The sequence below is a fragment of the Vicia villosa genome, unplaced genomic scaffold, assembly GCF_029867415.1.
Source record: "Vicia villosa cultivar HV-30 ecotype Madison, WI unplaced genomic scaffold, Vvil1.0 ctg.000485F_1_1, whole genome shotgun sequence".
NCBI lineage: Eukaryota > Viridiplantae > Streptophyta > Magnoliopsida > Fabales > Fabaceae > Vicia > Vicia villosa.
In genome coordinates this window covers 259,775-277,341 of record NW_026705235.1, presented here as the reverse complement: position 1 = coordinate 277,341, position 17,567 = coordinate 259,775, and the positions used below count along the sequence as shown (strand labels likewise).

General features: G+C 45.2%; 1 protein-coding gene across 1 annotated transcript; it reads right to left on the bottom strand.

Annotated features, from left to right (window-relative positions):
- Nucleotides 1-10,352: 10,352 nt before the first annotated feature.
- Nucleotides 10,353-11,642, bottom strand: LOC131628838 (uncharacterized). Its single transcript, XM_058899646.1, has 2 exons — nucleotides 10,895-11,642; nucleotides 10,353-10,621 (listed from the first exon to the last, which is right to left on the bottom strand). The coding sequence occupies exons 1-2, from the start codon at nucleotides 11,640-11,642 to the stop codon at nucleotides 10,353-10,355; spliced, it is 1,017 nt and encodes a 338-aa protein (XP_058755629.1).
- Between the last annotated feature and the right edge of the window lie 5,925 nt (nucleotides 11,643-17,567).

The window sequence follows — 17,567 nt, the reverse complement described above, 5'->3', positions numbered from 1 at the left end:
GCTCCAAGTGAAATTCATGACAGAATGGATGGTTTCCAAGATCAGTTTGAAGAATTGCAGAAAGAAATGAAAGCCCTGCGTGGGAAAGAACTGTTTGGAAAGAATGTGCATGATCTTTGCCTTGTTCCCAATGTGAAAGTACCTGCTAAGTTCAAGTTGCCTGAATTTGAGAAATATAAGGGAAACTCTTGCCCTCAGGCACATCTGGTGATGTATGTAAGGAAGATGTCCACTCACACTGATGATCAACGTCTGTTGATCCATTATTTCCAAGACAGCTTGACTAGAGCTGCTTCTAAGTGGTATATGGGCCTTGATAGCACCCATATTCGCACTTTTAATGACTTGGCTGAAGCGTTTGTGAAGCAATACAAGTATAATGTGGACATGGCTCCTGATAGAGATCAATTGCGAGCTATGATGCAGAAAGAAAAGGAATCCTTCAAGGAATATGCTCAGAGATGGCGTGAGGTTGCCGCCCAAGTGATTCCTCCGATGGAAGAGAAAGAGATGATTAAGATTTTCCTTAAGACTCTTGGTCCGTTTTACTATGATAAGATGATTGCGAGTGCTCCTGTAGACTTCACCAAAATGGTGGGTATGGGTGTCAGGTTGGAAGAAGCTGTGCGAGAAGGTCGTCTGGTTCGGAATGACAATTCGTCTGGTGGTGCGAAGAAGTATGGTTCTTCATTTCAGAAGAAGAAAGAATCAAATGCTAATGCTGTTTCTCATGGGAGGAATAATCGATTCAGAAATCAATCTCAACAAGTGGCGTCAGTAACTCCTGTTGTGAATTCAGTGCCTGTAGCTCCTGTTAATCAACAACCAGCAAGGCGGAATCCGTATCCTCGAGTTAATATTGATCCTATTTTTTTTACACAACATTTGCTTATACTTAAACTAACTAATCTTATTTGATCAGACGGATCGTCAAGGCCTGCACGGAACTGGATCTTTAAGAAGTGGAGGGGGTGTACCTGCAAGGTACTCCGATGTTAAAGTAAGAAGATGAGCAATCAGAGTGCAAGTACGAGCTAAAGGTTAGAAGAGAATGAATACCTGACCCTCTAGTGAAAGAGGGTATTTATAGCCCCCAGCGCTGGGCCATGATCTCGCTACTGGGCTGGCTTCCCAGGCTCAATTAGGAGACTTCCAGGTTTCCTAGGCGGAAATATCAGAGATGCATGAGTGCTCTCCGTCCTGGTCAAACACTCTGAAGTTCAAGGGAGACGCGGTCTTTTAGGGACCACGTGGACTCCGTATTATTCGGTGGGTTGGATGTGAAGGAAACCTACGAGGAGAAGGGTCCTCGGCGGAGCAGGTGCTCGCGGGGAGCACGCTTGACATACTTGGGTCTAGGTGAGGAGGTGAGTCCTCGTCAGGTGGGGTGCTTGCGGGGAGCACTCATGTCGGGCACAAAATAGCTTGCTCCAGTGTCGTCGGGTCCTCGAGGAGACGAGCACTATTTTCCCTTTATTGGTTCAGAGATGCTTTGGACCTCTAAGGTTAAGTGGGCCGAAAGTAGATTGGGCCGAATCTTGGTCCAGTCCAGAATTGGAGCCCCCTAAGTTGGAGTTTCCGAGCAGGAAGCTTCGACTTTGCTAGTGCTCGGCCCATGTTCAGTTGGTCCCCGTCTGTAGGTTGTGCCCGGATGGAGCCGTTCTTGGAGGAAGATGAGGAGTCTCGCGTGTTCAACACTTGCTGATGTGGCAGATAACCAACGGAGTAATGATTGCCTAGGGGTAGATGGCGGCGCCTAGGGAGGACGTGTCAGCCGACGTGACGTTTCGTATTCCGAGCGTTTCCCTATAAAAGGCTTAAACCCTCTCATTTAGGGTTTTTCGCTCTCCGTTTTCGTGCTCAGCCTCAGATTGATACTTTCCAGAATTTTAAGGTTGCATCAACATCCAGTTAGGAATCACGCTCCAGCCACTTGAATCATGTCGACAACAGGTACGATTATGACCCTATCTTGCGACTTCTAGTGCTTTTTGTTGATTTTAGGGGGTTTGCAGAATGCGTCCCCGCTGCCTTTATCATCTACGTCGGCGGCTTCTCTTAGTGAGATTCAAAGACATCATCATCTCCCCGGGTTATTCAAGCGATGCCCGTGAATGGTTCATTAGTTAATTGATTTTTTCTGTTACTGCCCGGCACTTTCATGATTTGGCCCGACAAACTCATGGGTTTGGTCGGCGCCCTCATGTTTTCCTTCGGGAACTGCCGGTTCCAGCTCGGCTTATTCATGATTATGCCCGGCGCCTTCAAGAGTTTCCCCGGCCGCGTTACGTAGGACTCGAGGGTGCACTGTGTTTAATTTTTTGTTAAGTTTAATTGGGGTGAGTCCTCGGCTGGTGGACGAGAATGTCCTTGAAAAGGGGTTTAGCCGGGGGCTCCGCTGCTCTCTGCTCTACCCTTTCACTTGTGTTGCGGTGGAAGGGTGGATTTGATGAACCGTCGAATTCATTTTTCCTTCTGCATGCAGGCGAATCCAGTTTGGGATCTAGCTCAGCATCTAGCTCGGAGTCTAATTCATGGTCTAGTTCGCGGGACACGGCCGCGAGCAGCCCGGAGGTCGAGGAGGTCGAGGTCGAGAACTCGCATCTTTCTGCGCCCCCGACCCCGAAGCCGAGGAGGATGTTCCCCCGACTCCGCTCTTTCAATTATGAATGCGAGGTTAATTTAGATTTGGTGGCCGAAGAGCCTATGACCGTGGTCTCACGATACACTGAGTCTCTAAGCGGGGCTTTTAGGGAGGTTGAAGACAGGGGGTCAAGCGACCCTTGTAATTTCCAGGTTGCTTGCCCGTCCGTAAATGACCGGATTTGTTCTCGTTTTACCGGGGACAGTTTCGCCATGTACGAGCATGTGTTTAGGGAGCTCGAATTTCGCCTACCTTTCTCCAGCTTCCTAATTGCTTTGCTGGCCGGTCTCAGCTTGGCCCCGTCTCAATTGCATCCGAATGCCTTTGCTTTTATGCGGGCCTTTGAAATTGTCTGTGACTACCTGGGGATCGGTGCTACTACCGCCCTGTTCGGCCGCTGCTTTCGCGTTCAAAGGCAGTCGGCTGGAGGACGCTTCAGTTGGGTTTCTTTCAAGAACGCCGACCAGAAACTCTTCAAAATGTACACCGACTCGGTAAAGGACTTTAAATATCGTTATTATGTTGTTCGTCTGCATAGCCGGTTAGTGTATACTTCACTGGCCCAGTTGGTGACGGTTCGCGGCGAGGATGGAAACCCGGAACGCGACGAGACTGGTGCGGTGAAGACAAAACTCTGCAGCATGTTTTCTTTCTTCTGGTGGGGAGGCCATTTCAATGTTCCTCCTAATAATTACGCCTGCGAGGATGAGGACTTGGACGAGCAGGACACAACGTCTTACGCAATCCTATCCAAGTATGTGGCAGCTTTTCCCTGGCCCGATAGGTGATAAGGAGTGGCGACCCCATCCTGGACGAGGAGGGTGTAGCGATGGTCGAGACGCGAGCGATAAACACGAAAGCCCTTCTGTCGTGCAAGACACTCGAGGAAACTAAGGCGCTGCTAGGTGGTGTTTAGGTTATTTCTCTTTCAGATTTCCAATTAACGATTCTTGCTAACTCGTCTGTTTTGTTTTTCAGATGCCATGCCAACGAAGGATGACAAACTTACCAAGATGGCCCAGGAAGCGCAGAGACTTCGAGCAAAGAACAAGCCCCGGACGAGGGGCCCGGGAGACACCTCAGGGTTGACTGGCTCTCCGGTGGTGAACTTGGAGGCCGAGAGGACTCCGAAGAGGCAACGCCAGACGGAGGCAACTCGTGAAGAGGCGCCAGGTTTGGGGCCTGATCGTGCATTTGTGCTCCCTCCCTGCTTCAAAGATGGACAATACCTTGAGCGGTATCCTTTGTCTATCTCCTCGGATGAGGCTAGGAGGATAGAGAAGATGGATGCTCCTGCTCGATTTAAATAGTTTACCGGGGATAGTGCCGCTGTTATGCGGGTCTTGGAGATGGCCCAAGTGTTCGCTAGGGGGAACACAGTGTCCGCTGCTGCGCTAAAGAAAGCGGAGTCGGACAAGAAGGCTGCCGAGGACAAGCTGGCCAAGGCGGAGGCTGCCCGGGAGAGGGTGAAGAAGAGGGTCAAGGAGGCGCTGAAGAAAAAGGATGAGGAGTTGGAGGCGGAGAAAAAGAGGTCTGCCGATCTTGAGGTCCAGAGCCGAGCTTGTTGAGAAGATTGATAACCTCAAGCTCGACTGTGTTGAGATGGCTGAAGCTGGGTTCAACCGAGCAGTTAAGCAGTTGAAACTTCTGAATCCGGAGTTGAAGGTAGACAACATCGGGCTCTCGTCGAGGATCGTGGACGGACAATTGGTGCCTAACTCTCCGGCCAAGGACGAATGACTTTGTTGGTTTTATTTACTTTGGGTCTGCGTGCCCGTGTTTGTTCGGCCTGCGTGCCATATTACTTTTTCTTTTTGGATATAGAGCTATGCCCGGTTTGTTTTGGGGGCCTGCGTGCTCATAATTTTTGTAACCTCCGGATATTACCGACCAGATTGGTCGGGGTTTTAACTTTTGAATGCACTTTTATTTCGTAATCTTGCATGTGTTCGAATTTCTTCTGTGTGTTTAGAAAGCCTTGCGTTTTAGAAATATTTTTGTTATGGGATTGTGCTCGACAACTGATGGTCGTCTATCTGTGCGAATGTTATCACACTTAGAAATATTTGTTATTGGACTGTGCTCGAAAACTGATGGTCGCCTGTCCGTGTGAACGTTATCACACTTAGAAATATTTTTGTTATTGGATTGTGCTCGACCTTAGGTGATCTTCCGGGCGTGTGGGGTACGGACCGGGTGCGCAGAGTAGGTGCGCGCTATGAATGAGTACGATACCGCGGTCGGGGCCAGGTGCTCGTGGCGTGAACGGTCTCATCGCGAGCTAGGGTTTTGCATGCAGGTACTGCCACGGTGGATCTAGGTGTAGGGCTCCCCGTGTGATCGGATCTTTGTCTGGGTAAGGAGTACCGATCGTCGTTGTCATGGAGCGTTCGCGTCTGTACCACGACGCGTGTCCGTACCCGGCCACTTCTTGTCTTTGAGGTTAGTGCTCGGGTGGCTGTTAGCAGGCTTTAGCTGTAATATCGTCTGAGTTTCTCAGTGTTCCATGGTCGAGCAAGTTTTTCACCGAGCAGGTTCTCGAGGTAGTAGGCGTCGTTCTCGGTTTTGTCGTAAACTCGGTATGGGCCCTCCCAGTTTGGGGCGAGTTTTCCTTCGCGTGAGTCTTTCATGTTTCTGCGCAAGACTAGAGCTTCGACTTCGAACTCGCGTTTGATGACTTTGGTGTTGTGGCGCAGTGCTATCTGTTGCTTTAATTTTGCTTCGCAGAGGGAGGCTCCTGCTCAGATTTCCTCGGCCATGTAGAGTTCCTCCCTCATAGCTTCGTCGTTGAGTTCTTCCTCGAGGGGTGACTCGGTACGACGAGATGGTTCTCGGATTTCCACGGATATAACGGCTCGGTGCCGTAAGTTAATCTAAATGGAGTTTCTCTCGTGCTCGAATGCAGGGTCGTCCTATACGCCCAGAGTACGCTGTGCAACTCCTCGACCCAAGCTCTTTTAGCTTCGGCGAGCCTTCATTTCAATCCTCGAAGGATGACTCGGTTTGCGGCCTCGGCCTACCCATTGGTCTGGGGATGCTCGACTGAAGTGAAGTGTTGCTTGGTACCGAGCTTAGCTACGAATTCTTGGAATTTTTTGTCCGTGAATTGGGTGCCGTTATCGGTTATTATCTCCTGGGGTACCCCAAACTGAGCGAGCAGGTTCCGTTTGTAGAAGCGGAGCACGTTTTAGGCGGTGATTTTAGCGAGTGCTTCGGCTTCTATCCATTTAGTGAAGTAGTCCACGGCGACGATCAGGTATTTTTTTTGGAATGATCCTACTGGGAAAGGTCTGAGGAGGTCTATTCCCCAAGTGGAGAATGGCCAGGGTGAGGTTAGGGATTTGAGCTCGTGCGGGGGAGCTAGGTGCATGTCGGCGTGACACTGACATTTGTCACACTTCTGGACATGCTCTTTGGCATCTTGCTGCATGGTCGGCCAATAGTATCCGGCCCTTAGGGCTTTCCTCGCTAATGAGCGACCGCCGAGGTGTTGGCCGTTGATTCCCTCGTGAAGTTCATGTAGTATTTCGAGTACTTGGGCGGCGTCGACGCATTTGAGCAGGGGAATGGAAAATCCTCATCTATATAGTTTGTCCTCGACGATGAAGTATGAGCAGCCCCGTCTTTTGATCGTCGAGGCCTCCTTTGCGTCGGTTGGTAGCTCTTCTTTGGTGAGGAAATTGTATACAGGGGTCATCCAACATTGATCATCTCCGATGGCGAGCACTTGTATCAAGGAAGTACTCCTGTCCACGCTCGGTTTTGAGAGGATTTCCTGGATAACTGACTTGTTTCCTCCTTTCTTCCTCGTGCTCGCGAGTTTGGAAAGGACGTCTGCTCGGGAATTATGCTCCCGGGGTATGTGCTCGACTTCTGCCTTTACGAAGTTTTTCATTTTTTCTTTGACCAATGCGAGGTATTCGACGAGGGTGTCGTTTTTGGTTTGGTAGTCGCTGTTAACTTGAGATGCGACGAGTTGGGAATCTATGTAAATCTTTACTTGCCGGGCACCTACGTCCTCCGCGAGTCGCAGACCGGCGAGGAAGGCTTTGTATTCGGCCTGGTTGTTTGAAGTGGTGAATGATAACACCAAGGAGACCTCGATGATGAGTCCCTCGTCGTTCTCTAAGATAATGCCGACTCCACTTCCCGAACTGCTGGAAGCGCCATCGACGTAGATGGTCCATTTATTCTCTGCCGAGGGAGGAGATGTGATCGACGTCATTTCAGCTACGAAGTCGGCCACTGCTTGAGCTTTCAGGGCTTTCTTGCTCTCGTACTGGATGTCGAACTCGTACAGCTCTAGTGACCATTTCAGCATTCTCCCGGCCATGTCTGGTCGGCCAAGGAGTTATTTGATGGGTTGTTCGGTTCGGACGACGATCGTATAGGCGAGGAAATAATACCTTAACCTCCGAGCGGCCATTATCAGTGCCAAAGCGATTTTTTCGATTTGCTGATACCGTACCTCGGGTCCTTGTATGGCTTTGCTGGTGAAATAAACGGGCTCTTTCCCGTCTTCGGCTTCTCGGATTAGGGTCGCGCTGAATGCCTCGTTTGAGACGGCTAGGTAGAGATATAGTATCCCGTTGTTTCCCATCCGGGTCAGAATGGGCGTTTCTGAGAGGACTTGTTTGAGGTGGGAGAGTGCTTGCTCGCATTCCTCGGACCATTTGAAGGTTGCTTCTTTGCGTAAGAGTTTAAAGAATGGGAGAGTGTAACACCCCAAATCTACACGGTAATTTATAATAAAAATCAGAGTATAAATTCCAGAAAAATTCATTTGAGGTATCACATATTCGTCATTCAAAAACAATTACGACTTATTTGCCTTCATATAGATACATAGCACGTAACTTAAAATGGACAATTAAATCATTATTCAAAAATCACTTTTTTTTTCAAATTAAATAATTAACTCGCAGCAGAATCATCAAACTTCATAAATATTCAAATCAAGTCGTAGCATCACTGCACGGTAACTTTAAGTTACAATTTAAAACATAATTCACTTAAAAATTCAGAAAATAAAATAATAAATTAAACAATCGCTTTATCCCCCCGAGTGCTACGTATCAGAGCAACACACTAACTCGAATAACAGCAACTAAAGACTTCATAAAACCACTTCAAACTTCCACCGCTATCTTGAGTACCTATCAATTTCCCATGGTAGGGAAACATCATTCAGAAGGGTGAGATATCCAGCAATATAAACAAGCGTATGATAAAGAATATATTAAGATTAGATCATACAATTTCACCACTTCATACTTATTCAAACAACAGTTATAATAACAAATAGCAACAACGGTTATAATAATTATTTACCAACAACAAGTATAATAACAATTATCAGCAACAAGTATAACAACAACAACTTAAAACAACAACAACAACAACTTATAACAACAACAACGTAATAACAACAACAACTTCAAATGCGACTCAACTGTGCAAATGCATGTGGTACCATTGGAGCAGAACTCCCAACTTAATCATATGCCAGGTTATCGAGGAATTTCAACTTAAACAGGTGCCATCAAGGCCAACTTAAACAGGTGCCGTCAAGGCCAACTTAAACATTTTGCCAATCCAGGACAACGTAATATGCAAATGTATGCATGCAACAATAACAACAACTACAACGTCACAACACAACAATGCAACTACCGCAAACAACTTAATCAACCTTGGTCAGACCTGCAACTTAATCAACGTATCAACAACAACAACAACAAGAACAACAACAACGAAAACAACATCTTAAACATGCATCAATTGCATCAACTTAATCATTACAAAACAACCCCTAAACATCTAGGTACTAATTCTTCAATTTATTAATTAATCTACTACCAACAATTCTTATCATTCTAATTCCAATTCTACTATTCGTTAATTCTATTATTAATTCCAATTATGCTACTAATTCAGCCTGCTACATATATCATCGTTATTACTACTGTTATTTCTTCTTCACACTAATCCCATCTTTATACAACTTAATCCATTAACTACATATCTCATCACTAAGAATCATCACTATAATTTCTACTAATTAAATTAATCAATTCCAACGGTATAATATTCTAATTAATTTAAACCAATTTCTTCACTAATAATAATTATAATTCTTCTCAAGTTAATCCTACTAAGGCTTGATCCCAACAACCAACATAAAACATCAACGGCCAGAAATCAAAACATATTTCTAAAACTCGTATAGCACGCGCCGCGAACCTCTCTTTGCGCCGCGAACTCCACAGAAACCTTTAGTTCGCGCCGCGTCCAAACCTTGGCACTTACCTGCGCTGACAGCATCTTCCAACAAAATTAAAATTCAATTTTCTTCCTTCGATTCCAGTACAATTCAATTTTGACCATCACAGGAACATAGCAATATTATAGTTATACTCCACAAACATCTAGCAATTTTCTACAACTAATTCCTAAATAATAATAATTATAAACCCTAGGTTAATTTCCCACAACCATTGATTGAACTTTTATAACCTTATTCACAGACGTCAATCAATTTCAACATTCAACAATACAATCACAACACACACAAAACAGAGGCAATCATACAACCACAACCACCACATATCATTCATCATAATCCCGTTTATAGAGCTAGAACCCCACCCTTACCTTGGATATGAGATTGCTCTACTCTCCCGGTTTCCATAGCTTATGCCGCCGCTTCCAACTTTTCTCTGAAAATCTTTTCTAACAACGTGCAGAGACGTACCAAAAACCTGTTCTAAACTCGCTTTGTCAGACGGACTTAAAATCATCAAAACGAAACTCGCTCCGGTCAAAAGTTACCTCTACGAGTCTGGAACGTTGTGTCCAAGAACCGCGACGATCCAACGGTTGGATTGGGAGAAACGTCCGTTTTACTAAGGTGTCTCACTGCAGAAACTTGCTGCGAAAATTGGACTTCCTCAAGCTTTTCTCTTTCGCCATGGCTCTCTTCTTCACCTCTCCTCCAACCCTATTCCTCTTTGTGTTATGATAGCTCTTCCTTCTTCCAATTCTAAATCCAACATAGTAAGGTAATTTTATTTAATCACTTAAATAACTTAATTGGGCCTAAGTGACACACCCCCTCCTTACTTCACAACAACTCAAATTAAACCCAAAGTTATTTTTAAGCTCATTAATAAAATAACACTTCAACTTTATTTCACCAAATTAATCTGATTAATTACCATGCCAACTTAATAAAATAATTCCGACTTCCTCGATAAAATTCGAATTAAATACAAATAGTCCAATATTAATAATAATATTATTTCTACTATTATTTCTTCAACGAAATCAACTTTATTAATTCTCCGACTAACCGAATAAAATTCGACTTTAACTTAATAATTCAAATACGCTTCCCAAAATAATACCTACAATTCCGATTGATCCACGAACTTCGATTAAGTCCACTGATTAAATTCTTAAATAATTTAATTAACTAATTAATTAAATTCGGGGCGTTACAGAGAGCGTGTTGGGCAGATTTCGCGACGAACCGAGACAGCGCTGTGAGCATCCCGTTTAAGACTTGGATTGATTTTTTATCATTGGGTGTTGGGAGTTCTGAGAATGCTCGGCATTTGTCCGGATTGGCTTCTATTCCTCTTTCGGTCAAGTAGAATCTGAGGAATTTTCCGGCCCAAACGCCGAAGGTACATTTCTCCGGATTGAATCATATTTTGCAATTTCTAGCTTGCTTGAATACCCGTTCGAGATGCGTGGTGTGGTCGGTGTCTTCCCGGGATTTGACGATCATGTCGTCCATATACACTTTGAGGGTGTCCCCGATTTCTCCTCGGAATACCTTGTTCATCATCCGCTGATAGGTGACGCCGACGTTCTTGAGTCCGAAGGGCATTACGTTGTAGTAATAGTTCCCCGACTCAGTCATAAACACCGTGCACTGTTTTTCACATCTCGCCATGGGGATTTGATTATAACCTGAGTAAGCATCCATAAAAGACAATAATTTATAGCCGGCCGAATTGTCGACTAGCCTGTCAATGTTAGGTAAAGGGTAAGCATATTTGGGACAATTCCTATTAACATCGGTATAATCAACGCACATTCTCCATTTTCCATTAGATTTTTTAACTAGTACAACGTTTGAGAGCCAAGTTGAATACTTGGACTCGGAAATAAAATTTTCCTCTAGGAGGTCTTTTACAGCTTTCTCTGCAGCCTCCGCTTTCTCGGGAGACTGCCTGCGCCTACGTTGAACTACTGCCTTCGCGGCTAGATCAATGGAGAGGTGGTGACAGGCGACCTCAGGGTCGAGTCCGGGCATTTCAGCTGCTCTCCAGGCGAATAGATCTGCGTTGGCTCGAAGGCATGCTATGATTTGTTTCCTCGCTAGGTCCGGGATGTCTTTGCCGATCTTTACCGCTTTGTCGGGGTTGTCGCCCAGCGGGACGAGCTCGAAGTCACCTTCTGGAATTGGTAGGATGGGATGTGTTGTTCCCGGTTGCGGTTCTTCGCCTTTCTTCAATTCCTCCTTTGTGAAACGGGCGTCGAGGTCGACTGAGCTGACATTGGTCGGAGGCTGCTTGTCTTCCCGAGCTGGCTTGTTTTTGGCCCGTGGCTTCTTGTTAGGGGAAATTAGCTGCAGTCCTTTCATCGACGCGTTGAATATTCTTCTGGCTGCTTTGATGTCGGCGTTGATGGTGGCTACCCGTCCCCTCTTTTCGTAGAACTTCATCTTGAGGTGCACGGTTGAGGGCACGACTGTGAGCTCGGCCAGGGTGGGCCGTCCAATGATGCAATTGTAGAGAGTTTTGCAATCAACGACCAAAAAGCGTGTCTTGACTTGTCTGGAAGCCTCTCCCTCCCCAAAGGTGACGATCAGCTCAACGTAATCCCAAGGTTTGGTGGTGGTTCCGTTGAAGCCTTGGAGGTCGGAACCCACGTATGGAGTGAGGTGAGAGTCGTCGAGCTTGAGGGTTTTGAAGAGGTGGGAGTACATGATGTCAACTGAGCTACCCTCGTCGACCAGGATCCGTCAGACGTCGAAGTTAGCCATTCTTGCTCGGATGAGCAGGGGAATTGTAGCATTTGGTGCCTCGCCGGGGAGCTCTTCGAGGTAGAAGATTATCGGATATGATTTCCCTTTGAACTTCTAGAGGGTTGGGCCGAGGTCTGAGTTGGCGCTGATTAGCTCGTCAAACTTCCTCTTTACCGAGCTGATTGTGAGGGAGCCCGGGTCTCCTCCGTTGGAGATGACCATGGCGGCCGGGAACCCCTCCCACGGGCTTAGAGCGGTGGTCACTCCGAAGGATGGCATGAAGTCCTCTGGTCGGGTGACGGATAGAGAAACTTGTAGTGGTCCATCATCTGGTGAATTGTTTCCGTCCGAATTCCCTTGCCCTTCTCTCTGGGAAGTCTCTCCTTTCTTTGTGTATTTAGAGAGACGTCCTTCTTTAATCAGAGTCTCGATGGCATCTTTCAGGTGTATACACTTGTCGGTTAGATGCCCATGACTCTTGTGGAACTTGCTGTATTTGGACTTGTCGGTCCCCGATCTGGTGGGATTTGGATTTGGGGGCCGGACATTAGAGTTTTTGAACTCTGTGCTTTTGCACTTGGCCAGAATGCGCTCGCGTGAAGCGATCAGTGGGGTGTAGTTATTGAAACGACCAGCTGGTCCTCTTTGCTCCTTTGCATTGCGGGGCCTATCGTCCTTTCTCTTTTCGTTGCCTCGGCTGGAAAGAGAATAGTCTTGGCTCGAGCTACGGGTAGCATCGTTGCCTTTCGAGCCTTTCTTCCCGGCCGCTTCGCCTTCCTCAAAGGCGATGTAGGCTTTTGCTTTGAGGAGGAGGGCGTCCATGGTACGTACCTTCTCAATTTCAATGGCTTTCTTGAAGTCGCTCCCGGGGAGGGTCGCTTCATACTTCGGCTGCCGGCGAGAGGCTGTGAAGTGGTTTGAGAAGAGTTTCTGGCCAGGAGTGGATGGAGTTAGGAGGAAGGTTCCTGTACCAGGTCATCGCTCCTTTTCTGAGTGTGGTCGGGAAGATTCGGCATTTGATAGATCCTCGGACCACGTGGTAGTCCATGACGGCTTCAATACTCCGGATGTGGTCGTCAGGATCTGTGGTCCTGTCATAGAGGTCCAGAGTTGGGGGTTTTTTCATTCCCCTGGGTAGACGGGCTCTTTGGATGTTCTCCGACAAAGGGCTACGGAAGTCTTCTTCGTCGCTTGGACCTGGGGAGACTGAGTGCTTTCCACGGTTGACGTGTTTTCGCCGAGGGCTTCGGTGACGCTTTCCTTGTGTTCTCCCAGAAGCTCGGCGGTTTTCCTCGGGAGAGGAATGTTCGCGACCCTTCACAATATTTTTTGCGGGCCCCCGATGCCTTTGCTCGGGGGAGAGGCTTTCGGTCTCCGCCTCCTCGGGTTTCTGATTTTGTGAGTCCTTTCGTCGAGGGGAGCGAGAGTGGTATCTTTGGCGGCGATACCTCTTAGGCGGAGAGCATGAAGATAAGTGCGAACGTCGGCGATGCCTCCTCGGTGGGGAGCGTGAGGACGAGGAAGAGCGTGATCGGTAGTGCCTCCGCGGGGGAGATCGTGATCGTCGCTTCTTTTCCAGCTTATCAATTCGTTCACTCTGTTGTTGAATGAGGCGGTTGGTCTTTTTGAGGGCCGCGAGCAGGAGAATGGCCGTAGGGTCGGCATCCTCGGAGATGTCGACTTGCTCATGGTTGTTCTCGTACTGGGTCTCTTACCTTTGGGAGGTATGAGTGAAGGAGGAAGCGGGATGCCCGTCCCTAGAGTCAGCCTCGTTGTTTTGGATTTGAGCTTGCTCGTTTCTGGCGGGTTGAGAGATTTCCTGCCTTAGTCTCCCTTGCCCGTCAGCAGTGGACTGTTGTCCTTCCCGTCGGTGCCGATTCTGCCCGTCAGCTGTGGCAGCATGAATGAGGGGATCGAGGTGGAAGGGATCGGGACCTTGGTTGTTGTTGTTGCCGGTCATGATGATCGCAGGATGAATTTTCTTTGATCTTTGTTTGTTAAAGACGGGGAAGCTAGTTTCCCACAGACGGCGCCACTGATCTTACCTGATCACGGAACTGGATCTTTGAGAAGTGGAGGGGGGTGTACCTACAAGGTACTCCGATGCTAAAGTAACAAGATGAGCAATCAGAGTGCAAGTACGAGCTAAAGGTTATAAGAGAATGAATACCCGCCCCTCTAGTGAAAGAGAGTATTTATAGCCCCCAGCGCTGGGCCATGATCTCGCTACTGGGCTGGCTTCCCAGGCCCAATTAGGAGACTGCCAGGTTTCCTAGGCGGAAATATCGGAGATGCGTGAGTGCTCTCCGTCCTGGTCAACCACTCCGAAGTTCAAGGGAGACGCGGTCTTTTAGGGACCACGTGGACTCCGTATTATTTGGTGGGTTGGATGTGAAGGAACCCTACGAGGAGAAGGGTCCTCGGCGGAGCAGGTGCTCGCGGGGAGCACGCTTGACATACTTGGGTCTAGGTGAGGAGGTGAGTCCTCGTCCGGTGGGGTGCTCGCGGGGAGCACTCATGCCGGGCACCAAATAGCTTGCTCCAGTGTCGTCAGGTCCTTGAGGAGACGGGCACTGTTTGCCCTTTATGGGTTCAGAGATGCTTTGGACCTCTAAGATTAAGTGGGCCAAAAATAGATTGGACTGAATTTTGGTCCAGTCCAGAACACTAACAAATATGTATTTGTTCTTATAACCAATTCAAATTTGCATGTTTAGACAAATCCAACATGTTGAAGGTCTCTATTATTCAATTGTTTTTCCGCACGTTTTCTGCAAACAAACACAAATAGAACTGACTACCATATAAGATGATCTTATCTATCTATTATTGTGATAAAAAATAAAACCAATTAAAGTTCTATGGTGAAAAAGTATTTTAAAAAATGGAAATATGACTTGCCAAAAGGACCGTAAATTAGAAAAAACCATTGTATTAAATGAGTCCTTTTGATGCAGATGATATATAAAAATAAATAAATAAATTTGGTAACGATGGATCCAAGGAAATGAACATGTACTAGCTAATAAGGAGTCGTCAATGTAAGTAATGTGAGTTTTTAGAAGTTAGTTTTAAGGGGAGAAAATGAGATTTAAGTAAAGTTTTTATGATTTGGAGTTTTGAAAGAAAAGAGAAAGAAGAAAATGATTAAAAAGGATGATCTATATCCTCCATTTTATTAGTTAATTTTGTAGTGTTGTATCTTTATTGGTGTGAGGTTGAAGAAGGAAACAAGAGACTGTGAGAGAGACAATGGAAGAAGAATTATAGGTTGAAGAAAGAAAACTAATTAAATATTCTATATTACTAATATATTCAAATGATATATAGTTTTTATGTGTGTGCGCCTAAATTTGTTAGAGTTGTGACTGTAGCGGGGAAAATCTGATATCGAAGCCATGGGATTGACTCGAATCAATATTCCGTTTTGAAATCGCCACCGCGCTTTATTTTTTCAAAGGAAAAGGGAAAAGAACGTAAAACCCAAAGTTTTGTTTTTTTTTAAAACAAATAAAGAGATCTCAGGTACGGGTGTTGATTATATGAGGGGAAGTTTTAAAGCACCCCTCATATCCGTGGTACTTCACGGGAACCTTTTTGAAAATCTGTGTGTGTGTGCTAAAAAAAGAGTTTGTTTTATTTATTTTTAAAATAAGCTCGGCAAAGCGTTAAGCTTTGGGCCTACATACCTCCTCGGTGCAATGGAGAAGTCAGTGCTAATGTAGTTCCGTTTTTGAAAAAAAACATTTTAAAACGAATAAACACTTTGTTGTCGTTAGAGAGAAATACTCAGCCATTGATCTTGAGCATGAGAACAAACAAGTTCTTTGCATCGCAAATGAAAGAAGGGCGCCAACTCGGATAAAATCAACGAGTATGCCACTAGCTCTCTCACGCGGAAAAGATCTCGTTATTATCAATCAATTTCAAAATCGTGGGGTATAACCACTCGTTTCGACAATTAACGGTGTCTAAACTTTTGAAAAAAAGCCACTAAGGGCGAAAGATATTTTTAAGAAAAAGGTTTTGAAAAGATTGCAAACATAAGAATATTTTGGAAAAAGGGAGAAGATTTTGAAAATTTAAGAATGGGAGGAGATGAAGAGGCTAACCTAATGCATAAAATAAAAGCTAAGGAAAGAAACAGTCTAACCAAATAAGAAGCCAACACTCGACATTAAGAGCCAAGGTAGTTTTCCCATCCTTTGGATTTATCAATACCAACACATTAACACTTGGGGATCCAGATGAACTTATTGTCTTAGCACCATTTTTCATTAAGCACATTAAGATTCTGACGAAAATTGGGCAGAGTAACGGCTGTTTTCGGGTAAAATCCTTATATCAATGCCTTGGAATTAACCATCAAGGGCTTTCAAGGAAATACCTGCACACATAAACATACAACAGAACAATGCCAAACAGACAGAACAATCACAGGATAGTAATAGAATGAGTCCAGAGGTACTAGGTCCATAAGTCAGAATCTCCAAAGTGCTAGGGATAGTAACCGATAGTCCAAAGAGAACCTTATGTATTTTTTAGATTTTTGATTATTTATTAGTGTTTTAGCGAAAAAATAAAGTATGGTCCAAGTGGACAAAAGAAAAATAACAGAAGCATAAACATATGTCCAAGTGGACAAAGAGAAAATGACGGAAAGTAAATATGATGAAATGATAAAGTAAAGCGATAAAGCGAGAAATGTAAAGAGCGGTAATATAAAGAGCGGTATAGTAAAGGTGCGGAAATTAAAGTTAGTTGTTAAGTGTTAAAGATAACCATCTTGAAACTTGTCAAGTATGTTATCAAAGTTAGTAGGAAGATCTATGGTGAGTGAATGATGTACTCGGATTTAAATTCAATGGGGTTTATCAGAAGCTTGATAGAATCATAGCGACTACACGATAAAAACCTCCACAAGTCTTAAATCAACCGCATACAATTCTCTTCCATGTTTGATCTTTTTTATTCGGGACACGAAATATTGCGCTATGTTAAGCAGATCGCCAAGTGATTTATGTAGAAATCACCCTACAACGAGGCCGGTCAAAACTTTATGTGCTAATTGTAGCGGTAAAAATGTGACTCGACGCGCTTTCGCGCATTCGAAGTACAACAGAGTCGCCACCGAACTTTATTTATTCCAATAAGGAAAGGGAAAATATCGATAAAACCCACGAATAAAAAGGAAATGGATAAGATGGTCGTTCGTAACCAAATTAGGGTTCGGGAGTCGGTTAAGCAAGGGGAAGGTATTAGCACCCCTCACCTCCATCGTACTCGATGGGACCCATTTAGTTAGTTTCGTGTTTGAGTGTTAGCGTGATGTATGCGTTCTTTAGCTTATTAATCGAGAAAAGATAAAAGAAAGATTTTTTAGGTTTTTTATTATTATGAGGAAAAAGAAAAGATTTTTTATTATTATGCTCGCCAAGATGTTTGTATCTTGTGCCTACGTATTCCCTAGTGCAATGGGAAAGTCAGAGCAATCGTAGTTCGGGGTAGAACCACGAAAAAGTTTGTTAGTTGATTTTAGCGAGAGGTACTCGATCGCTTTCAAATGGAAATACTACGCGCACATGGATATGATATCACTACAAGAATGGATGACTAAATCAAGATAAGACATGATTTTGGCCATCATCGCATTCGAGTGGAAGATGTTCGATCTTCACATGTGGAAGTATGTTCGTATTGAAAATTGAATAAGTGTCTCGTTTATGAAAAGAGTTTTAAAAGCCATAAGGCAAAAAGGTTGAATGAAATTGAAGTCGCGTTTTAAACGGACATTTAGCAAAGGATTGAGCATAGGTGTTCACCTAGCGCGTCTTTACCCAAGGTATTGAACAGGAGCGAGCCCCATTTTCACTTGTTGTCCAAGTT